The following is a 24,959-nucleotide window of genomic DNA, read 5'->3' on the forward strand; positions in this document are numbered from 1 at the left end:
ATCTGAGTACATACGTACTCAGATGCATTGCGGCTCTTGAAATACATACGTACTCATCGTCAAGAAGCAGCCCGTAAAGAGCCGCATGCGGCTCCGGAGCCGTAGGTTGCCGACCCCTGGCCTAGAGGAAATCACTAAGCAATTAACATGTGCTCTGTATAGGAACAGCTAAATGGCAGACAGGTATTGGGAAAATCAGGCTATGGTCATGCTGATGAGTGGTTAGAAATGGACTTCACGGCCTCTAATAATAAACATGGCAAACACAGGTCTGAGCCACATTTTTATTTGAGGAATCTGCTGATGTGCAAAATACAGATGAAGGCAGTTTTACTCAGTCCAGTTACTGCAAGTCATAACATTCAATTGCCTTTTCCTATATGTGAACATCCAATTAATAAAATTACAATAAAACATCTATTCAGAAACCCTACTGTAACAAAGTGGTTACAATTGTATTTGGTAAAATGCACTCTAAAAGATTGGAAGCCACTTCTTTAAATCAAACATTAAAGCATTTGTATTTCTAAAACAGTTACGCCACAATGACAACACAGACCTGCCTTGCTATATCGTACCTAAACGTAAAAATAAAATGCTTTCTGAAAATTATCAACCACCATGAAATTTCACCCCTTTTCTACGGCTAATATTATTACCATTATTAAATTTTATATTTTATACAATGATGCATATTAAGGCGGATGCACAAGGTAAAACTGTGGCCTATGGAGTTATGCAAAACAGTGTTTTCAGTCAATGTTTTATATATCTACTGCACTTAGTAGGGTTCTCGATATAGTTCGTCGAGATGGAACTGGACTGTTCTGTGCCACCCTCTAAATACTGGCGAAACCGGCACATTGGGAGCATGTGGGTTTGTAAGGAAGTGTACAAGGAGCAACACCATTTGCACGCGTGCATGATGACATCACTAGCGTTGCTATGTAACAAATGCACCGATGCCAGCTGAATCGAGTGAACGTTGTGCAGACATTCTATATTAATAATAAACGTGAGGTTATGAAGAAATCCCATATAACCCAAAATGTGCCGGACACCGTTGGGCTGCATTGATAAACACGCACATTACAAAATAAACCATAAACACACACACACGCTTGCCTATAACGACTCATATAATCTATACAGTACACAGGATACCCTTTTTGCTATATACTTCATAAAAGCCTTACAGCAGCCTGTTTCAGTATAGCAGCTGCAAAATTTTAGTGCAGTATCAACATTTAATTTGCTAGTCTTAAGTGGCCCATATTGTGAACACCACCACGGAAGGTATATCATGCACTGAAAACGCCCATGTGTTTCCATAAACCCTCGAGAACTTATTGCTACATTTTTTTATAACATGCCAACAGTCTATGAGAAATATTCTTTGGAAAGAACAAAATAAAATCCAGTTACCTGTTTTCAAAGCAACAAATATACATACAGCCACAGCTCAGGACCCACAGTGGAACAGAAGAGTGCATTTGTCGTGGTGTTGTCAAGTGATGTTACCAATATATCATGTGGATAACGGTTTAGTTATTAATTGACCTTTAAATTACAGAAATTGCAATGTATCAACATAACTTTGTAACTTGAAACACAGTATAACACTCTACACCCAGTTTCTAAGCATACCATAATACTGTAGCACATACTTCATTAACATTTTCCATCTGCAGCAAATCGAGCAAAATCAATAAACACTACATTGATTAAAATCTGCAACGTGCTTGTCTTCTTCCTCGCTGCTGTGTGCATTTGTGCACGTGTATGTGGGCAGACACACATCTGTGCCTCGTCCTGTGTGTTGTGTGCGCGCACATGGGGAAACCTGTATGCCTCGTGCGTGTGTGGGTGCATATGGACGTGCGTACTGAACGAAGTGCTGTCTGCGAGGTATGGAATGATCCAACGGGTCCATATTGCCGGGAAGCCCTGACACTCAACTGTCGACTGTGGAGCTGCAGGGACCACGTGTGTGCGTGCTTCATGCAGAGTAAGGAACATGCCAGAAAACTCCGCACACCGGCCCACGCTCACTACCAGTGTCAAAAATGGCACCACCCTGGGACAAAAGTTTACAAGCTGTTATTACATGACTGAGCCTGGCAGGGCACTTTTTCTCTCTCTTTCTTAATGGCTCAGGTGAGGATTCAGTCCCTTGTTAAAGGCTTATTGTATAAAGATGCTCGAGTGCAAATCGATTAGGTTTAAGGATTTGTGCTGAACTGCCACTTCCACCAAAATAAAGCAAGCTAAACATTAACACAAGCGTATGTCCGCAGCCCTCTGCTATGGAATACAAATTACACAGACTACACATTTTACAGTATATTGTATTTGTTCTAAGACTGCTCAGGCTGTACTGAGTTCTCCATAGTAGCAAACACATACGCAATTGTTAAGTGCTTGAATTATGTGTTGGCTTGGATTATACATTCACTAGTGGCATCACTAGCCACTATGGTGCAGATATGCCTCCATACTGCAGCAGAGCTTGAGGTGGAAAGTGTGAAATTCCTAGGAGCTGTGTCAAGTCACATTTACGTTCGTCTCGTTTGCGTTCGTCACGTCTCGGCATTAGCAATGCACACCTGTCTGCTTGTGCACCTCTTAAAATGCACAGTACAATGGATCACATTAGCAATATTCCTAACCAATTCTAGTGTTTAATTTCTTTTACGTTAAAGTTCCGTAGATTTATAGACAAAAAGCTTTTAAATATTGCCATCCTGAAGTGCCATTTACAATTGAGTATTGCAACCTTGTTTTAGACATTACTTTACATGACGCAGAAGCTGCCTACTATTTATAAAATACCATGACTTTACCTAACCATTTCTGGCTATCTTTGGGAAAAATACTCTTTACATCTAATTATCAGGTGGGTAAGTAAAAAAAACTGTTGTCAAAGACAGTGCAAATGTTATTAAGGATTCAGGTTCACTTAGCGGCTTCAACGCAGTCTCATATTGGTTTTCAAGGCTTCGAGCCAATTCGCATTAAGCCAATTTAATTTTGAGGATGGTTAACGCAGATTTGGCATAGCCAAACGTACGTTCGACTATCACGAGGTTTTAGGGTGGTGGGGATGTGCTGGGGAGAGATTGGAAATGTGTAAAGATGGGGGTATGGTGGGGTGGGGGTGGTGGGCATTTGGGGTCATGTTTGGAAATAAGGCAAGGGAATTTCGGGATAGGAAGGGTGGGGCAAGTGTTTGGTCCATCAGGTGTAGCCTGACGGACAAATCTCTTGACGGATTAAAAACTCAGCTCGGGTCTAAGGCAGGGTTGTGCAGGTCAGTATGTCTCAGAATCGGAGTCCCCAATATGGTCGTCCGAGTGGCTGTTGCCCACATGGCCGGACGACCCGCCTGCCACGCCATTCTCCACGACGCAGGTGGCCGCCACGGTGCTGCACAGTGACGGCTGCAGAACTTCGCCGTTGGGACCGGAGCCCACGAGACGAGTGTGTGGCAGTCGCACTCCGGGCCCACGGTCGATTCCTCTTACACCGCCTGGAGGCACGGCCTTCGCCAGGACCGGGGAGGAGTGCGGGGATGAGGCGGAGGAAACGGCATCGGGGGAGAGTGGCAGCATGGCGCCCAGGATGAGGGACAGGCACTCGGCCACACTCTTGTTTGGGGCACAAGAGAGTGCCGGTGTGTAGCCTGCATGTGAGAAATAACAACACGACCGTCATTGTCTTGTGGTGAAATACGCTTCCCAAAGTCACTTATTCGTACATAAATCCTGCATTACATAATCCAATGCAGAAAATAAAACAAGGCAGAGGTGCACACAACTGAAATTATTGGAAAACATATTCTGCAAAAACACGTATAAAACGTACACTATACACTCAGTGGGGGTGCTCTTGAAAACAACTTAATACATACTCTTTGGTTATTTCGGTAAAATCACGAAGGTATAAAATTAAATAGATTACGACGTTTCGGGCGCAACACAAGCATCCGTCATCAGGTGGGAAAGCATGGTCTGCTGCTGATGCAGACTGTTTAAAAATGTTTGAAATGAGTGTAGCCCCAGGGTTATAAAGGAGTGGCTGGGTCGAGTGATGTTAATGTGAGAAATTAGCATGTAACTGGGTATGGAAGTGGCTCTCTGTTAATGTGAGAGATTAGCATGATGTTAAAGTGAGAAATTAGCATGTAACTGGGCACAGAAGTAGCTATGATAATATGATAATCCGTGATCTAATCCCACCTGTAAAGGATGTGATTCCTGCCATGCAGTACCCTGGTGTCTACAAATTGAGTTGTGGTTGTGGAAGCAGTTACATTGGGGAAACGAAACGACATATCTCGGACCGCGTTTGTGACACAAGGCAGATCTAAAACACCGTAGGACCAATACCTCTGCCGTTGCTGATCATTGTTTTAACGCTGTGGGCTCACACGAACTTGATTTTTCCAAGACGGAGGTACTCTGCAAACCTACTGGCTACCTTCAGAGATTTGTTCATGAAGCCATCCAGATATATAAACACAGACACAACTTCAATCGAGATGATGGGTACAATCTGAGCAATCATTGGAAGGACGTTATTAACCAGGTAAAGTCTTAACTGACTGTGATGTTCCCATCCTACCTGCCTATGTCAGCTGTTATTTCATGCTAATCTCTCACATTAACATAGCCACGTCCGTGCCCAGTTACATGCTAATTCCTCACATTAACATCATGCTAATCTCTCGCATTATCATAGCCACTTCCGTACCCAGTTACACGCTAATTTCTCACATTAACATCACTAAACCCAGCCACTTCTTTATGACCCTTGGGCTACACCCATTTCAGTCTGCATCAGCAGCAGACCATGCTTTCCCACCTGATGACGGATGCTTGTGTTGCGCCCGAAACGTCGTGATCTATTTTCTTTCATTTTATACCTACATGACTTACCGAAAGAACCAAAGAGTATGGATTCCTGCAGTCACGAAAGCTTCAAATCAAAACTTTATACATGTTTTCCAAGCTTGAACTAAATCTCACACAATGGGTAGGCAGCTGCAGTGCTGATTGTAGACTAAAGCGCAAATTTCCAGCAAAGTAATGGAAGCGACAATATGAAGAGCCCTACCATTGTGGTCGACGGCCAGGATGCTGGCACCCTTGTTAAGAAGCACCTGTACGACTGTTGCCATGCCACTTCTGGCTGCCAGGTGCAAAGGACTAAATGCACATACGCACACAAATACAGGAACAACTTACATACAACCCAGTCAAGAGCACCGAGAAAACTCAAAAGAAATATAATTGTGTAGAGGCAAAGCAGGAAATTCACAGAGCAGCTTGCAAGAATCCTGGCAAAAAAGCACAACACGTCTGCATGTAATCCAAGAGGCACAGTAAAATTAAGTGTGGACAAATTTTACACCGCTGACCGAAGGGCCTCCACGAGAGGGAGAGCTCTCGCGAGCTCTTCGAGCAATGGGTCCTGCTCACCTTTCCGAACCTGTGGCCCAATCAACTCTGAAAACATTTTTGCGGACCACCATGTACCAAAACAATATTTTTAAAATAAATGTTAATAACATTAAAAGCACTGTAAAACGTAACTTCAAATGTGTAAAAAATTATAAACTTGCTTTTTGTTGATTCACATTAAGTTCAATGCGGTTATGGTGTTTTATAATAAAAATCTTGACATCTGAAAGTTACGTAGACAACTTCCCACAGCCCTGCAGACCACAACTTTGGAAACCACTGCTCTGGAGGATATTCGGCCTACTCTTCTACACTGAACAGATTTCTTTGCAGAGGTGAAAGTACTCACACTTTACCTAGCCACACTATCTGCAGATTGACTGTTGTGTACCTGTTTATTCTGGTGGGTGGACAGAGGTGGGGGGGGGGGTGAATTAAAATGCATGCCAGTTGTTTCAATTACTGCGCCGCGAGATCTAACTCAACCGGAAACCTTTGGCTTACAAGCCCAGTGTGCTAACCATTACAACGTGGTAGCCTCCCCGAAAAATCAATACTTGGAAAAATAAATGTCTTATGGTTGGTCAAATGGAAGCATGAGCAAGACGTACGTCTGGAGAGCGGCATTTGTAGCATTGATGAGGTTGAGGTCATCTAGCTTATCCAAGATCAGCAAGGCACACGTCTCATGGCTCTGTGAACACAAACAACAGCGCCCGTCAGTCTGCAGCACACGGAACGTCTTATTGCTGAGAACTGGGGCAATACAACAAATTACAATGGAAATGTTACACCCAACACTGCAATTTGCACATATTGATGTTCCTAAAGAAGAACATTTTAATCAGTGCACATTACCTGCTCTGAAATCTGCATGAGAAAACTGGACACTGATAAAGAACATGGAACAAATTCAGCAAAGCGCACAAAAAGCACGGAAGTGCACATTTGGATCGACACTAGGAGACAGAAGAACAAAAGGACAATATGATACATGAACGTTAGAGACATGAGATTGACTGTTAAGAAGAATAAATAGGCTTAGGCAGGACATGCCAGCGCTGTGCATCTTCATCAGTGTTAAATGCTGCGGGCTTTCCAGATAGTTCGAAAAGTGGAAATTTGATCCGATCAGAATCTCGATAAGAGACGAGTAACATTGGCTACCTATAAACCATAGATTAATTTCGAAACCATGCCTACTCATCTACAAGAGTCTGCACTGATTCGCTCAATGCTATCTCGCTGGGCAGTGTGTACTCGTCTCAATGGACCTAAAATGACGCAGTCTTCGATCCGAAGCCCATGATGATGTAACTCTACCAACCCGCAAACCTCGTGCTATATGGACAGTGCAGTTTTGGGGTCCTCAGCTTGAAGACCTGGTACTGGTTACTCGTAGATGTTGGAGATTTAATCCTTGAGTCAAAGCGAGTTTTACAAAAGACCTAAAACAGTGTTATTTCAAATAGTTTACTACGTGTGATCAGTGCGCATTCGTGATGGACTGGACTCATAATGGTGCGCAATAACAAATGTTCAAACTTACCAACTTACGTGCACCATGGAAACATACCTATGACATCAGCATGTATACATGCAAGGCCTTTACCCAGCTGTGGATTAATGATGTTGATGATGATGGCAGCAATTTGGTGCAAGCATTAATCCCACAGTGGAAATGTATATATGTTGAACTTCTTTCGCACGTACGTAGCCAACCGTGCTAACCGGAGGTGCCGTGCCAACTGGCTTTCCCATGTCACACACAAAGTGTGGTGGAGGCTGCATGTGTGCACAAGCTCACTCTGCTGCAGGCCAGGTGAAGGGCTGTGTTCCGGTTGGCGTCCTGCAGCTTGAGATCGGTTTTTGTGCTGTTCACCAGTACCTCTGTCGATGCAGCATGGCACAAGCGGTAACGGTTTAGGAATATGTCAAGAAGAGATTGCATGAAAAATAAGCTTACAATATTAAAATGAATGTGGAGAATTGACAATTTTTTAAAGCAAAGTTCATACGTGCTGTAAACGGTAAGCAAATATTCGTTGCTCCCAATTTTGTTTTTATTATCTAAACTCAATATAGTAGTAGTCCCTCGGTTAACGTTTTGTAATCCGTTCCATGAAAAATACTCTTCACCAAATAAACGGAAAACGTAATGTAAATTAAGCCCGACGAGGTCGAAACCGCTCATAAATGGGCGTCGCCGATTGGCTGAGGGCAGGCCGAGCCGACTTACGAGCACCAGAATTGGCCGAAATTTGGAGCCCCCGCGTACATAACGTAAACATGCCGTTTTATTGCTCGATGAACACGACGACCTTGATTCGTGGGCAGGGCTAACGTCAGTGGCGAGTGATACCGCAAGCTGTCCTGTCTGTCTCTCCCCTTCAACAAGGAGCACTGACCAGCATAGCGAAGAGCCGCAAGATCATAACTCTAAATGCAGGTAGTCCCTGACTTACGACGGTCCGACTTACGATATTTCAATCTTACGATGGCGATAGCGATACGACAAACTTGTAAAATATTTTAAATTTCGCGCAGCAGGCAAACGCAGCAGCGTACGAGGTACGATACTGTACGTTGGGACGCTGCCGGGATGTACACATCTCCCACCTTGCGTGGTGATGCCTCACTCTCACCAGCGGTCAACGGAGTTAAGTTGTCTCGGTGTTAGTGCGTGTATTTTTTCTGTGTTTTTTGTGTTTCAATGCATGTTAAAAAAAATTTATAGCAGGTAACATTGTTTCCTGAAAAAACTTTCTATTAAATTGCAGTTCATATAGGTAGGCTAAGAATTTACCTTGTTTTTTACTTTACATTTTACTGTGCAATACAGTATTGTAATTAATAAATACATACAGTATATAGTTTATACAGTACGGTACTGTAAATTGCTCCATTCTTTAGAACTCCTGGGTAGGCTAGGCCATCTTCGACTTACGATATTTTTGACTTACGATGGGGTCGTCGTAACACATCTCCATCGTAAGTAGAGGATTACCTGTACTGACATGGCAATAGTTCAATGTGAATGTACCATTTTATTGAGAGACTGTGTTATCTTGGTTTGGTCTGGGACTGTTGTTATTTTTTCCGCCTTGCCCAATGTTGATAAATCGAACTTATGTAATATATATTTTATTATTTACTTTCAGTGACCTGCTTACCATTTTCTATATTTTGCACTATTGTTTTTTTGTATCGTTTGTTCTTGTAACTTGCTGATCTGCCCATACTGTGAAAAAGAGCTTCATAACTCATTGGATTTCTCCAGTTTAATTAGAGATTCTGATTTACGAATCTGGTATGGGGGAGGTAGTCTTCATCCAGCAGGGCACTGTAAATTTGCCCTGTGCATAATTTGTCCGCCTGTGCCCGGGGACAACTGACCGACGGCGGTGGCCTGCCCGTTCTCGCACGCCATCATCAGGGGGCTCTTCCCGGCCATGTCGGTGACATTGACAAGCGCGTTGTGGCTGAGCAGTAGCTGGAGGCACTCAACGTGGTCCGTGAAGGCAGCGGCGTGCAGCGGCATCCTGCTCACGGGGCGCCACCATGCCGCCAACACCAGCAACAACACTTTCAGCAAACGCACCCGGGCACCCGGGCCAGTCATCTCCATGTAAATGAGGTGCTATAATAAAATCAGTCAAAGTGTCTTTCCTGCTTAAATGCACATTCGGGGAGGTACTCATTTCCCCCCGACGTCTGAATCATCATTCACACGTCTTACTTGTACCACACCTCTCGTGCAGTATATCGAGATGCCCTGTGGCAGGCGAGCCAAATATGATCCCCCCCCCCCCAACTCCCCAGGTGGCAGCTGTCCTTGTGCCGCACACGGTGAACGCAGCGCCGGCCTGCAATTGGGTATTAGTCTGCAAGTTGGAGGCTTTTGCCAATTTGTGAGTCATATATGTTGAACCGGCATTTTAATTTCCATACTCCAATGGTGGGGGCCATACTCTTTTTCAGATGATAAAAATGTTGGACTTCCCACAAAGCGAGTCAAATGCGCTGTGATAAAGCCACTGAACAAGACGCACATTAAACAAGGATAAACAAGATGATATTGTACATCACAGAAGAGCTTACCTGCTCCATTTAACATTAAAAAGCAGTTTAAATTAAGTTCCCCATGCGTGAAATATCCATAGATTGTAAAGCCTGTTTCAGACCAACTATTCAAAACATGCAGCTGCAATTATGCAAAGCGCCAACAGCCATGGTCGAGCAAAAGATCACAATGCCAACCACTCCAGATGTGTGCATCACATTGCGATGCATAGGAAGGGTACGTATATTGCGTACACTTAAACCCTATATGGCTAAGCCAAAACAGATGTCCCATCAATACCTACCTTCCCTTGGCATCAGGGCAGTTGATAATCTTGGCACCAAAAGTATCGATTAACATTTCGGCACAGCTTTCATTGTCATTTAACCTGCGACGAAATGAAGAAGACAATACTGATTTTTAAAATGCATCTCTTTACACGTGCTACCCCATTGAAAACTTCAACCTCACTGCCCCCTCACGCATCCAATACTTCATTGCTAAACACTGCATAATAGACATGCGAGGCACACACTAACTTCCAAAAACACTTGTTAATTTACGTACAATTGTCAATGATGCCGTTATCATAATATTTAAAAAACTCATTTGTTTTAATTGAAACTCTTGACAACACACGATGTACATTACCATTGAAAAACACCTTGGAGAGATGGGAGAATGAATAATGAAAAAGCCATCTAAAATAGCAAGGCCAAGGCGTACCCAGCACACAATAGGTTCCCTATGGTATGACTATTGTTCCGTTTCCCTTACGGTCAACACAATTCCATATAGTTCTAAGGAACATCGCGCATAGACCCCACATGCCCTTAATTCACGCAGCTCTCGAGAAAAAATTGTACTGTACTTTATTCAAAATATAAAAATAACCTGATTAAAAAATATCCCCTTCCCCCACGATGTATTCATACATATTTTTTTTTACGAGTGCAGTTTTAGCGGTTCTGAATGCAGATCAGATAAACAGCGCAACACTCACACAGCACAGTGCAGCGGTGAGAAGGCATTCCCTTCCTGCTTCTGGAATACGTCCAGCTCCAGCAGCAGCTCGACGCAGCCGTCGTGACCTGAGCATTCCACAGAAGTCACGCAACGCATGCATCACCAGATGCATAAACAACCATCTTAAACTCAAAAGCTTCGTGTTTCAACGTCCGTTAAGGAGTAAAGAACAAGGTAGGTAAAACACATCGAGTTGGGAGAACAACCCACGAATAACGTTGAGCAAAAAGTGTTAAATATAATTCTAAAAAACATCAGACCCTTCATCTTCTGGAAAATGTGCAAGAACCCACGTTACAATGAGTACACCATCGTGGAAGCCATTATGCCACCGTTACCCATGGCTAGAAAGACTTATGGGGAAAGTGCTACTAGTGAGCACTTACTAAAGGTCAGCATAAAAAATTAAGGGGGTGATAATGACGAGCATCATGCCTGGCTGCCTTATATCTCCCCAGTGCTGACGTTTTACACACCACATTGGGTGAAACATAGCTTAAGGCTGAAGTAATGAACAGGAGGCTCAGTATACATTTAGACAGTACTTGCCACGAGTCATCCACAGACAGAAACTGGTCACACACACGCACGCACGCACGATCCGTGCACAACCCACCATTGTAACACGCCCAATGGAGCGGCGTGTAGCCGCTGCGGTCGGTGAGTGGGATAGGTGCGCCGCTTGCCATGGCGGCCTGCACGAGGGCGGACAGGATGCCCATGTGACCACAGGCGGCAGCCATGTGCAGTGGGGCCCGGCCACGCCGCTCGCACAGGGACACAGTCCACGCCGCGCTGCAGCAGCAGATCCACGCACTCCTCGTGGCCGGTTGCCGCCTGTACGCACAAGGCACCGCCGCACATGGTGCAAGAATCAGTGACCACCCATCGTTGTAAAGCTGCCGTGATCACCTCTTGGACTGCGAGTCCGTTAGCGGTCCGTCCACTAGTTTTACGTCCCTTCTCAATAAGCAACGAAATTAAACTATTTTATTGAATGCCAAAGCGTTTCAGAAGACATGTTGGATAAATGAACCTGACTGAAATACACAGACTGACGGAGGAAACATCGATTTAAACAATGGAAACTTTCTAGGAAAAAGTTACGATGTGATGATCGTCTGTTATTTCTAAAACAGGCGGCTCCTCACCGCTCTGTGTAGTGCAGTGCACCCTTTCTTGTCCTTGGCATTAATACTGGCTCCTTTGCTCAACAAAAGAGAGGCGCAGTCAGTGTGGCCATTCCCGACCGCCAGCATCACAGGCGTCCTGTGAAAGCGAGAGCAATTCCACACGAACAGCAATGAGCCCAGCATTCATCTACACCTCCACTTCATATCGCAGCACACGGGATGAAAAGCAGGTGCCTTGCAGCAGTACGTACTGCTCGCTGGCGTCGCTCGCGTCCACCGCCTCGTTGGAGTCTGCGTTCTCTACCAGCAGGCGCAAGCACTCCACGTGTCCATTGGTTGCTGCATGCAAAAACAAGATATGCCGCAAACGCTGAAAACACTCCCAAGGCGGCTTTTTCAGCAGAAGCAATTCACGGACAAGACCCCGCAAGGAGAAGGGCACCACCTCGTCCTCACTTCCAGGCCTGATCTCAGAGGTAAAAACAGCCGATGCAGAGGCAGTGCTCGCTACCAATGCCAGCCCTTCATTAGGGAGCCAGTGAGGCTGTGCCCCACGAGTCAAAAATGAAAGTAAAGCCCTGACAATACTTACCTGCTCATTATCAAGATTATAAACTGCTACCCCCCCCCCCACCTCTCTCTCTTTTCTCCTCCTTCCCCAGCCCCCTATCCCTCACCTTCCCTCACCCCCAGAGGCTTCTGTGCCCCCACCAAAATATATCTACCCACCGGTCACCAAGACTACCTGCAGAGTGGAGTGCGGTCCGGCGATCGGGTCCCTCCTTGAGCAGAACGGACGCCCCGTGCTGAATGAGCACGCGCACGCAGTCGGTGTGCCCTCGTAGCGCGGCCAGGCCCAGCGGGGTGTAGCCGCTCCCTTCCCGTACATCCAGGTCGACCAGCGAGCGGATGAGCACCTCTAGCGCACCATGGTGCCCATGATACGCCTGTGGGAAAAGGCAGCGCGAGTGTCGGTGCGTGCAAGCAGAAATGTGAGGCCGCAAAACAAAAGCGTCTTGATGCACGCCTAATGCACAAAACAGCGATAGGGAGAATAAACGTGAATAGGTGAAATTAAGATGTAACACAAAAATTGGAAGGTAATGGCACTTGTGTTCAACTTGAATAATGAAGCTACATTTAAAACCTCACTACATATAACTCTTTATTATATAGTGATGGGGGAACGGATGGTTCAGATACAACAAAAAGATGGATAGTATGTAAATAAGGCTATAGAATGCATTCATTGTTTACCTAAATACAATGGGGGTCTAGATGTTGTGTCATCTACTTTTATTGTATGTTATAGTAATTGGTCACCGAGTCACAGGTTAAGAGCAGATATATACAACCAGCACATGAGTAACAAGGAATGAATGAGCGTGGAATCGCCTATTTTCTATTTCCTTTCTTTCTTTCTTTCACAAACACAGTTAACCTGCGAACTGGATAATTCACCCGCGGATAACCGAGAGTTAACTACATTACCATATGCATGGCCTTAAAAAACTATTGATTTGAATAAATGATTTAAACAATGCTACTAAATTAATTTGAAAAAATACTGCTGGAAATGTCCCCCCCCCCGCCCCCCTACGTTGCGGATTGGTCGCGTCAAACAAAAGGAGGGTGCAGGCACACGTACGGCCAAGTGTAGGGGGCTGATGGGGTGTCCACTTTTGCCATCGCTCTGGAAGGCTCCAGGTTGCTCCAGCAGCTGTACGGCAAACCACATGGCCACTTAGTCCACCCCTCTCAAGAATGCGGTCACGCTCAAGGTGTGCAGAAGGAGAACGACCAAGGGCCAGACATGGCACGGTAGTTTACAGGTCTCATAAAACATCTGCTGAATATTTAAATAAATGTACTGTAAATGCAATTCATTTCCATTGAAAATGGAAGCTAATGTACATCTATAATTAAAAACTAAATGACAGTAAAAAGTGCTTTTGTTACCCAAGTGCACGATGTATGACTGCAATATAGCCAGAGTTACTTACAACGTAAAGTGGTGCTTCATTTGCAATCTGGTAGAGAAAGAACACAGAAAATGGTTTTATATAGGTGAGAAGGTAATTATAACCTGCAGAATAGAATGGATCCTAGAAAAACATTATGTGCTAATGTGTATATGCACAACGCTCACGCAAACAATGTCATTTGAATGTCTCTGAAGCACAAAAATGTCAGATGCTTTACATGCGTACATGTGCTCGACAATGCAAATGAGATGAGCAAGCATGATTGTAACTTATGTAAAGATGTATTGCTCTCATTTGAATGAAAATCAAATCTTTTTAGGGTGATTTAGGTGACTTTTTTCACAATTTTTTTGATTGTGTAAAAATACATGTCTGTGTTGAAAGAGGTGGAGTTAAACAACGACACCATCAAAGAAGCTACTGGTGCATGCAAAGAATGCTACAAATATATTGGAAGAATGAGGTAAACAACTTGGAAGCTCAACAATGTGTAAGACACATGAGGACAGGTTACTGACATGCATTGGAAGAGCACCCTGAAGCCAGTGTAAAAAGCTAGATCTTGGGATACTCTCCAAGTGCATAAATTACATCTTAACAATTGCTAATTTTCACCAAGATTTTTTTAATGAAAATAAGTTGCCACCACTGGAATCGTTGCCTAAAATGAATAAAACATCTGACGAAAACAAGCAGTCTTTAAGATGAGAATGACCCCTACCTAAGACACCTAACACCAGACTTTGGGGGTCAGGTGTTGACTTCGCAACAGCTATGATATCACAGAAAATGAGGAAGCACTGGTGTGATAGATGTCGGGACAGCATCAATAGTTTCGGTCCCAGTGACCTCCTAACTTGTGTTAAATGGAGCGTGGAAAGCGGTGGGCATGCCAGAGGGACATACCAACTCGAGACACACACGGTGGCCATACGCAGCGGCGTAGTGGACGGGCGTATAACCCTGCTTGTCCTGGATTCCTGGGTCGGCGTCCTTTCTCAAAAGGTGCTCCAGACACCTGGTACAAATGAACAAAGGCACAGCCGCTCGTTCAGCTACCGCGTCTCATGCCACCATCCTATTCCCATTCATTCACATCTGTGCTTCTGAGCAAGTACTGTGTACATGTATAATCCTTTTCCAAATCCACTGCTGGATGAGGGCATTCTCATTCTGTGCGGGTCGTGGGAGTTATTTGCCCATTCTTCGCCACACTGGTTAATGTGGGTTTCATCTTCTTGGTTCTTTCGGTAAAGTCACATTATGTTTAATTTTTATAATTTTATTATTTTCCTTCTACGTGACTTTACCGAAAGAACCAAGAAGATGAATCCCTGCAGTCACGAAAGCTTTAAATCGAAATTTAATGTGGGTTTGTGAAGGTGGGAAGCGTAGACGTAACAGGGCATAGACAAAGGTACAATGCATATTTATGCACTGCCCTCTGCTGACAACTACGTAGCACATAATGCAGCCACCGATGATGCATGGTGTTCACCCATCCAAGCACTATCCAAGTTCATCCCTGCCAAGCTTCTAAGATCTTACAAGATTGAGCGCATTCCAGGTGATTTTGTCGTAGGCTATAAAAATTGGATAATTAAGAACAGAAGTGAATAACATGGTGGTGCGAGCATTTATCTGCAGTGGTGAGCGCACACAGTTGGAGACATTTGGCCCAAGTAGCGAGCCTTGGTTAAAAAACAGAACAATAAGCAGAGATTTTACTTTATAAAAACACATACAATGCAAATGGTATTGGCCAAACATCCCAAAGCTGAAAAGTTACCAGATAATTACTAAATTGGAATTACACGTAGCAACATCGTTCCCTTCCGCAAAAAAAACACTCAGTGAGGTTTTCATGGGTAAACAAGCAAAGTAATAATAGCTATATAGGACTGTACTGACATTGTATTGTACACTGAGAATGATATTGTGCTCTAAGTATCCACTTACAAGGCAACCTTGTTCTCTTTGTCTGGTGCCCTTAGTAGCAGCTTGTGTTGCTTTTCCCTGTCTTTGGCAACAGCCAATGTGAACGCTTGGCAAAACACCACCGACCCTTAATGCTCCATAGCGATTAGACCCGTCCACGATTCACTTCCGTTATTAATGCTAAAGACATATCTGTAAACAGTAATTATTAATCAGGGTGTCAGCTGCCAATGTGATGTTTACTTTCACAAATAATTTTATTTTATTATTACATGTCCTGCACATTAACGGCTGTAAATATTGAAGATTTGGTTTATATTTTAAATTATAACAAGAGTGCATGTGGGTTCCGATGTAATGATAACAGGTGGCCATTGAAAAAGTAACATTTGGACGAATCATTAAAGAGCATTTAGCTCTTTGAGACTGACGACATGATCTCATTTCCTTCTAGATTTGAGCTTTAGGAATGCTAACATCGGAAAAAGCCAAGCATTTTGAAAAACTTTCAGTTAAAATATATATTACTGCTGTAAAACCTTAAAATTCAACTTCCATGTTAAACAGCCTTCAACTTCTATGTTGACCAGGTTTCTCAATTCACACAATACACAAACGAACGAAAGTGTATAACCAGTTTAACATGTAGGTTTTCGCTCTCCAACACACCGGTGTGCTGTACTAGTGACGAATTGGCATGCTCTGTTTACGCGACAACCCTTACAAGCTGGCTGTGTCGGGTGGTGGCGGGTTTTAACGACACATTTATATATTTACGCGATCGAACCCAAAAAAACCTGCATTATGAAAGTATAACCAACGCTACGAGACAAAACCCGTCGCACAACTGGGAGCCGACGATGGGAATGTGTTGCAAAAGCATGGACTGGATGGTGACTGAACCCCCCCCCCCCACCACGCGTTGGGGCCATGTCCTCACCTGCCGTCACCGTCGGCCGCAGCAGCGTAGTGCAGCGGTGTGCAACGGCGTTCGTCCTGCTCATTGAGACGCGCGCCTGACGCGACCAGCGTCACCACACACTGCACATTGCAGTTGGCCGCTGCATAGTGCAGCGCTGTCCTGCAATGAGCAAATGCGTGGCGCACATCAGAGCTGCTGTTGCTCGCAAGATAATAATACTTTAATTTTATATAGCGTCACGCATGCCAAGCATTCCCCCCCCCCCCATTCATAATAATTAGCGGCTGACGTCACTCCACATGGGGCGCTGAGGCGCCTCCTCACCCTTCCTCGGTGTCAACTTACAACCCTCGCTACAAAGGCAGAACCCTCACGTCACGATCTCCGTAACGCGAATGAGACATCAAAGTAAAAAGGACGTCATTATAACCTTAAAATTAAATAGGTCTGTGTGACCGCGCCCTAACAAATTGTACACGCATTAATGAAATGAATATCACATCGCGGTCTGCTTTTCGCTTGCAAGGTTCAGATTTACTGCAATACACCCGTCCTTGGACGGGCAAAAGGCTAGCTATATATAAAGACCAAATCACATATACAACCACAATCAAAGCAAATGAAAACCTTACTACCAAGCAAAATACATTTTTTTACAAGCAATTAATAAATGGCACCAAAATAAAAGCAAACAAAAAAAGTTGGCTAACGTTGTTGTGTCACTACTTCTCCGGCCTCTTATGTACCGTGAAGAAAGGCCACTGCTTGAAACGTCAACGATTACATTGTTATTCATAAACGTTTCAAGTTGTTTTTTGTTATTTGCACTTGTGCACCACTGCCAAAGCAATATCATGGAATAATGTGTAAAATTGGGCATTGTTTACAGTGGAAATCACACTAAATTAACAAAGTCTCTTAAAACCATGTATGAACAAGCATGTGGTGAGTGATATGTATATGCAATTGTTATTGAATATATATTGCAGTGGTCAGTACACTTCTCCATCAATCCAGCAAAGCGAGTTCGATTGCAGGCAACAAGCTAATAGGTTATTTCCAACCCCCCCCCCTTCAGCAACCCGCATTGACCAGCATGGTGAAGTATTGTCAAACTCACATGCTTAGGCATTCATCGAGCAGTGAATTGTATTCTAAAACACTTCTTATTCTAAAATCGTGATCATGTACGTCACAAAAGAGGAGCAACTAGACTGCGCTATTTAAAATAAAACCCATTACAAATTCGCTGTATTTCAAATCACAAGCACGCAACTACAAGTGTACGTGTGCGGCCACGCACACAAAAATGCAAGACCCTGGCTCAGGTGAACACACACACACGTATGTATAAAGCAATATCACAACGTGGCTGGCGTGCACATGTTTACGCACACCATCTGAATGCCAAAACAAGTGTGCACCCACGTGAAAGAACGCACCCCTAGCGGCTGCAAACACACGACTGCCCACAAGCTCACAAAAACACTGACTTTTCTCACAAACACTGGCTTTACACTGCACTTATTCACAGATGCGAAAGCAAATATCCCGTGAGTTAGCAGAGTTGTGTGCATTAGGAATTGCAAGTTTATTTTAAAGATTTCTGAAAAAAGAATTCTATACAGTATATGAAAAGTCATGTGTTTGAATACTTCCACGTGTAACTAACAAGACTGATACATGTTCTTCACTACTACTATGAAAGCATTTCATTAAAACTTATTATTTTAACAAAACTATTTTTTTGTATTCTTCAGCAGTGTAATGGGAGAAACACACTTAGGTATACAGAGGTGAAAACGATACCAGGAAAAGAAACCACCGTTTTATGAAAATATGATTCATGTCTAACGTAACTGTATAAATACACAAAAGCCACATCTGACTAGCCACATCACACTGTACTATTTCTTTCAGGAAGCACTGAAAGGGCAGTGAAAACGAATCCTTTCAAATGGGATTCCACAGTTAAAACTACATGGTGACATAGCTAACCCTAAGGTGAAGTTTATTTTACGATAAGATGCTTGAGACGGGTGGTGCCACTCCGAAAAGTGTGGTTAATCATTTAAAACGTATGAGAAGTGTGTGTGCTTGCCTATGTATAATCCACCGGGACACATTTGCATGCAAAGTGGCGAAACGCTAACTCGACTTAATTTGACGTTGAGCAATCACTCACCTCTCAAAGCGATCTTTCTTGTTCATGTCGGCTCCAGTAGAGAGGAGCAGGTTTAAGCACTCAACATTTCTGTCAAAATAAAAAGTTCAGTCTCACCACACGGCAGCTAACACGAGGCGTACAGCGCAATTCACATGGCTTACTGTCACGCCCGTGTGCTTTAAGGCCAATACATTTAAATGAAATGAACCCCAACGCTTAAAAATAAAAGCATGCATTTTCGGTTTGAGGCTCAATTGCGCTTAGAAAATATCACTTCAAATAATTGGCCGTAGTCATTGAGCTTTTGAAAGAAAATGACTGGAAGAAAAATAGGTTTTGCTCCCATGTATTGACCATAACCTTGATAAAAATGGGTACGCTGCAATCAGTGTGAATGCCTGTGCACGCTACATGTTATTTGTAATCTCATGTAATGTATAACATGACACGAATCTGACGCCACTTTAGCAGCAAGAGGAAAAGTGTAGTTCCCTCTTTATAATATATGTTAATTCAAACGGAATGAAAGCCTACACATCATTTGGTATGTATTTTCAGAATTGTTTTTCATTGTGGTAAGCACACAAGTCCAACGTGTCAATGGTTTCTAGGGGAGGGGACAGAAAAACCTTGGGGGGGGGGGGGGGGGGGGGAGTACTTTCAGCGCTTGGCCGTGTATTAGTGGGGAAAAAACTCTTATTTTGACACAAATCAGACTGCGTTCCGAAATGTCTAACATTACTGTGTTCAGCTGTGCTCTTTTGTGCAGAAGTTCACGTGAATTTAACGCTTGTAAATGCACTAATGTTGGGGTGTAACACAGAAACATTTCAGTTGCATACCCTCCAGAAGCAGCCGCATGCAGGCACGTCCTCCCAAACTCATCTGGAGTGTCTATCTCGAAGCCTGCAGATAGCACGTGTTCGTTACTAAATGAGGACACGATGCTGTACTTTTGTCCTAGGTGAACCGAAAACATTCCAAAAAGAGAGAACTGGTGTTAAGATCTCACAAGGACAGAGGCGTCATACCATATCGCATGGACATAAATGCATCGCATCCACACTATGGGGAGAGAGGGATAAAAAACTGTTCAGGCAAGAGTGGTTAAAAACTCGGCAAGGATCAAGACACGTGTCTACCACAAGTGGTACACACGTAAGACGAGAGTGAATAAAACACTGGGTTTCATTCAAAGACGTTCGAGTGTTACAACAGCTATAAGACATACATGCAGCCAATTTAATGAGACAGGTTAATTTTAAAATAGTGGGTGCACACGCCACCTAGAACTCACAGTTGTACAAGTTTTTGATAGCACTCACATATAAGAAATCTACAGTCAGCAGTGGTGAGGCACTGTTGCCGCCGAGGCTGTGACTGAGTGGGACAGCGTACCTGCAGACAGCAATTTTCGGCAGCAATCGGAGAATCCGCTTAGGGCAGCGAGGTGTAAGGGGAACATGCCATGAATGCCACGCCTGGAAGGAAATAGGCAGGCGAGTTAAAACGTCACGTCAATTAATCAAGTTGTCGTGTTTGACAAAAGGTCAGGGTTTAAGAGGCACTAGGTATGTCACGAGGGAAACTCAAGAAAATCTCAAATAAATCTCAAAATCTTAACATTTTAATAACATTATTTGATTACGCAGAAAACTTGCCTTAATCTCAATGATCTTATCCAGGAGTGGATTAATTTATCGTTAAAAACAAATTTTAGCATATGGCAGGAAGCTCGCATGCCTGGAGAAAAATCTAATGTGGACTTTGCTAAACGCCTCAGTGGCAAATTGCGTTCGACCATCCCGTGATGTTTAAGATGTATAATGTTGACAGTGTGATGATGAGTTGGTGCCTTCAGTATAGAACAGTTCCAATGTATGGCATCAAGACCCGATTAGCACGGTTGGCTACGTACGGTAAGAAAGAAGTTCAACATACACACTCAGAAATGTCATGGTGCACTTACAATGCAAGTGACAATTATCTTCACGCCTACCACCAGTGTTACAAGAAAAATTCCACGTAAAATAAAACCAGCTAGCCGAGGGCCATGTTCTTAGCATGTTCTGCTTGGCAAAGTGTCCCACTTCTATGTGCAGCCACATATAGAAGTGGGACAAAACTGTCTTTCACCATTTCTCTATATAAAGTAAATTCAGCACACGAAGGAAACCTGAGGACTCACTTGGCAGTGTCGGCTCCGTTGGTGATGAGGGTGTTAATGAGCAGTTCGTGTCCGTATCTAGCGGCAATGTGCAGCGGGGTGTTACCATCCCTGTCCTCGCAGTCAATCTCTCCACCTAAACACCAAGCAGGCACCCGTATGTGTAGACACGTAGATGGGCCGACACACTATCTCTCACCATTGCTCAACATGAAGTCAATTATAGTTGCATATATTACAATGCAACCCGCGGGCTATTTAATGAATCAACACAATTTGGGTTCCAACTTTACAATTTATTCTTTTTGTACTGCTTCTACAGTTGTATTGGCACCGCTAGTTTAATTGTAACATCCTGACGATTGATTCCTGAACGAAGTATTAACCGTGCGAATATATACCAAACATTACTTTGTAACAGTTTGGTGTTTTAGATGCTTTATGCTTACATTTTGAAGGTTCTTTTATACGCAAACTTTCATTGTCTGGATAAATATACTATATCACTGGCTGCAATGTTCCCATAAACACATGCACATCCTGTAAATGTCGTGCAGATACACATCACGGTGTACATTTTGCTATCTGCAGCGGTAATCTGCTAATAGGGGTTTCCTAGGCAACTGGTCCAATGAGATCATCTTATGCCACTAATGAATGGAAACGACCCTGCTTGTTTTCACCAACTGCATGCCCTGGGCACAATTACAGTGTTTGTCCCAGTTGTTTCTATCAGACACGCCCTTTCACATGAAGTGTTGGATGGGTTTAGTAACATCTCTTGCACAAGTCAGGAAGGGCTCGGGTGTTTAAACATTAACACATGGGCATCGCCGACTGCGGCCCAGCGAGACAAGATTGCAAAACCACCCAGCTAACTGTAACTTTGGGGTAACCACAAATCGCTTTGTGACCAGGTGATAGTGAACAAATGTTACGAGGAACACCAAAGTAATAAGGCCACCTTTCAATACAGATCCATTTACAAAAAACTGTTTTGTATGCAAGAATATGTGCTTAAACTTTGAGTAGATATTAAATAAATAAAATGCAAACACCACACACCGTTCTGAATTAGTGTCTGTGATCTTGTAAACCTGCCGTGCACTGCCGTCATGTGTAGAGGACTCTTTCCATCCTTGCTCTGCATTTCAGAAAGGACATACTGCAGTTATATCGGATGAAGTTAAAAGTGACAACAAGATGTTGCTGATGATGAGATTATGTAGTCAGGACATTGTCTGATGCAGCAACAAAATGAAAATAAAATTTCAGCAGTGTCACTTCTGCTAAATTGCATTAATGATCCAATGACCCACACAGAGCATGCAGTGAAGAGATGCTCTCCTTAGCGCGGGTGTTTTTGTGCGACATACAACCATTACGCAATAAATCATGCGGTCAGCACATATCCACAAGAACATTGCACAGAACAAGCAGACAGGCGAGACATGCTCTTGAGGTCAACTACAATTAGAGCTCACGCAATGAATGGCAGTCAAGAGGCAACAACTCCGATTAGCATTGTTGGCTCTGTACAGTGCAAAATAAGTTAAACATACATAAAGTATTCTCTCCTTATTCGCAAACTTGCATCTGCAATTTTGGCTATCCGCGAATCACATCTGAACTCAAAATGACTGCATTTATAAACTATTATTCAAAACTTTTATATTAATTTACTTTGTTTATTATCACAATTTTTTGTGTTATGATCATTTTCATGTATTCAATAGCTTATTTATGTATTTAAGGTAATTCATGAGAAAAACAGGTTTTCGTAGGCCAATATCATTATCCGCGAAATTTCCTATTCATAAGCATCTCTGGAACGTATCCCTCACGAATAAGGAAGAAATACTGTACATACATACAATGCACGAGAGGGGAAGATTCAAAAGGATCCAAAGCGATCCTTTTGATCCACATGCAGCAGCCAAGTGATTACGCAGACACAAAATGCACAAACACCTTGAAGATTTCATTCGGAAGAAACAAATGATCCTGTTCATGGCACTCATGAAGAGCGAAGGATGCGGGCACTGCACGCCAACAAGACAAAAAGGCAGGGGTGGCACCCGTCGGGTGTAGAGATGCGACCCCGCGGGGAGGGCGGGCGCATGCCCATTACCTGCACGTTCACGTCAGCGCCGTTGTTCACAAGCAGCTCGAGGCACAGCGCGCCATGCGTGGAGGCAGCGGCGAAATGGAGGGGAGTGAAGCCTCGCTCGTTGGCCTGGTTCACGTTGGCGCCACAGTCGATGAGCTCGTTGACCACCACATCCTGCCCATTGTAGCATGCCACGTGCAGCGCCGTGTTCCCAAACGAGTTTGGATCGTCAATCTGGGGGTAAAAAAGAGGCGGTGGGTTAGGAGAGAGTGCGAGGTGCAAATGTGAACATGTGAGGATTAGGATAGCCCGTTTGTCAATCAACTGCCGGACGTGGGCCTCACCACGCCATGTGGGTCATGTGGGTGAGTAGACCATACTTCCGCATACTGGTCGGTGTGGATTGGTGAAGGCATAGAGCATAGCTGTGGGAGCATAGAGGTACAGTGCAACAATGGACATGGCTGCACTTCCCTCTGCTCCATAACCTCAAGACAATAATAACCAATTTCCGTGGGGGTTCTCACCCATTCAAGGTCTACCCAGAAGAACTTCCGAGATGTGTTAAGCTCAGGCACATTCCGGATAATTTGGTCATAAGTGAGTTGTCAATGAGGGAGCTCAAAACATGCAAAATTACGAATGTTTATGACACTTGCTTAATATTGTAACGATTTCTGATTTTGTCTCCAACCCAAATGTAAATGCTGTTATTGTGATATACTCGTTTATTTTATTAGTGTTCAAGTGTTAGTGCTAAACTTAATACGTTTTCTGAAATATCAACTGATTTTAAATACACATAGGACACTGTTAATGTGTTTTGAAGACTGCACACTGTCATGCGTTGTGAATTTGCAATATGACCACGATGCTAAAGGCAGTGATAATGTATCGTTCATCACTTAAATTTAATATTTTACATGTTTTAATTGGTTTAAAAAAACTAATTATTTTTCAAGCCATCACTAAACATAAGCAGTGGCCGTCATTAGACATGCTGCTCACATCAATGGCCACGAGATGTTAACTACCTCGCCTGGTATCCAGGAGGTCGTGGGTTTAATCCCGAGCCTGATGGCTGTATATTTTGCATGTTCTCCCCGTGGTTGCGTGGACTTTTCTCCGGGTCCTTCGGTTTTTCCCTCCACATTTAGAAACATTTGTTGAGAGTATTTTGGCTGATATAAATTTCTACATGATAAATCACTTCATTCAGCTCTCATTCGTAGTAAAGTCACTTCAGAAAGAAAGAGCTAGCGAGCTCAGTGGGCCTTACCTGGTAAAATACAAATATTTTTTAGTTTTAACTTCAACATTAAAAAGGTCGGGTGGGGGCAGGGTGTGACAGGGGAAGGATCCCAGGGAGGTGATGGGGCTTCTGCTCACATCCACGCCCAGGTCCAGCAGCAGCTTCACGACACCAATCTGTCCGCTCGAGGAGGCGGCGTGCAGCGGTGAGTAGCCCTTCTTGTCCTTGCAGCGCACCTCCGCACCGTGCGCCACCAGCACCTTCACCACCTCTATGTGGCCTGAAGCGCACAAATGCACGTGCAGAAAAACAAATGGGCGCCCGCGTGCATGGACAGCAGCCATTCATTGTGGTGCCACGGTGACATCACATCAGCATCTACAAAATGCACGCGTAGCCACATCACTGCATACACCAATACACCAATGTGCAATAAATAAAATGTTAACCCTTTGTCAATCCACTGCTAGATGAAGGACTCCACCACACCATGTTGGTCAGGGGAGTTGTTTCACAAAATCTCATCGTTGCGCAATATTTTGCCAAAAATATGACGTGAATTTAAAAAATCCACGATTGGGTTTTTTTTGTAAAGATGTGTGCGAATAACCCTTCAAGCACATACCATGCAGCGGCTGTATTTTGAAACGCTGCCACATTAGCAGAGAAGAATGGATCCACTTCACAGAAGATCTACGAGGCATGTTTGCGTAGGAGTTGAAGTGGGGACCTCA

The 24,959-nt window shown here is 43.7% G+C and overlaps 1 protein-coding gene across 1 annotated transcript in view; it reads right to left on the reverse strand.

The window, feature by feature from the left end:
• Positions 1-270: 270 nt before the first annotated feature.
• ANKRD28 (ankyrin repeat domain 28) overlaps positions 271-24,959 on the reverse strand; it is a 32,295-nt gene continuing 7,606 nt past the window's right edge. The window contains 23 exon segments of the mRNA XM_061555689.1: positions 271-3,682; positions 5,116-5,207; positions 6,074-6,156; positions 7,270-7,352; positions 8,859-9,004; positions 9,830-9,913; positions 10,529-10,616; positions 11,168-11,333; positions 11,335-11,388; positions 11,703-11,820; positions 11,936-12,023; positions 12,430-12,631; positions 13,333-13,404; positions 13,688-13,714; positions 14,576-14,687; positions 16,548-16,688; positions 18,715-18,783; positions 19,539-19,656; positions 20,095-20,177; positions 20,885-20,999; positions 21,929-22,007; positions 22,995-23,207; positions 24,363-24,505. Coding sequence (XP_061411673.1) covers positions 3,312-3,682; positions 5,116-5,207; positions 6,074-6,156; positions 7,270-7,352; positions 8,859-9,004; positions 9,830-9,913; positions 10,529-10,616; positions 11,168-11,333; positions 11,335-11,388; positions 11,703-11,820; positions 11,936-12,023; positions 12,430-12,631; positions 13,333-13,404; positions 13,688-13,714; positions 14,576-14,687; positions 16,548-16,688; positions 18,715-18,783; positions 19,539-19,656; positions 20,095-20,177; positions 20,885-20,999; positions 21,929-22,007; positions 22,995-23,207; positions 24,363-24,505 — 2,747 coding nt within the window. The 3' untranslated portion in view covers positions 271-3,311.

Source organism: Lethenteron reissneri, chromosome 21, assembly GCF_015708825.2.
Source record: "Lethenteron reissneri isolate LAM-NWPU_2019-01 chromosome 21, ASM1570882v1, whole genome shotgun sequence".
In the NCBI taxonomy this organism is placed as follows: domain Eukaryota; kingdom Metazoa; phylum Chordata; class Hyperoartia; order Petromyzontiformes; family Petromyzontidae; genus Lethenteron; species Lethenteron reissneri.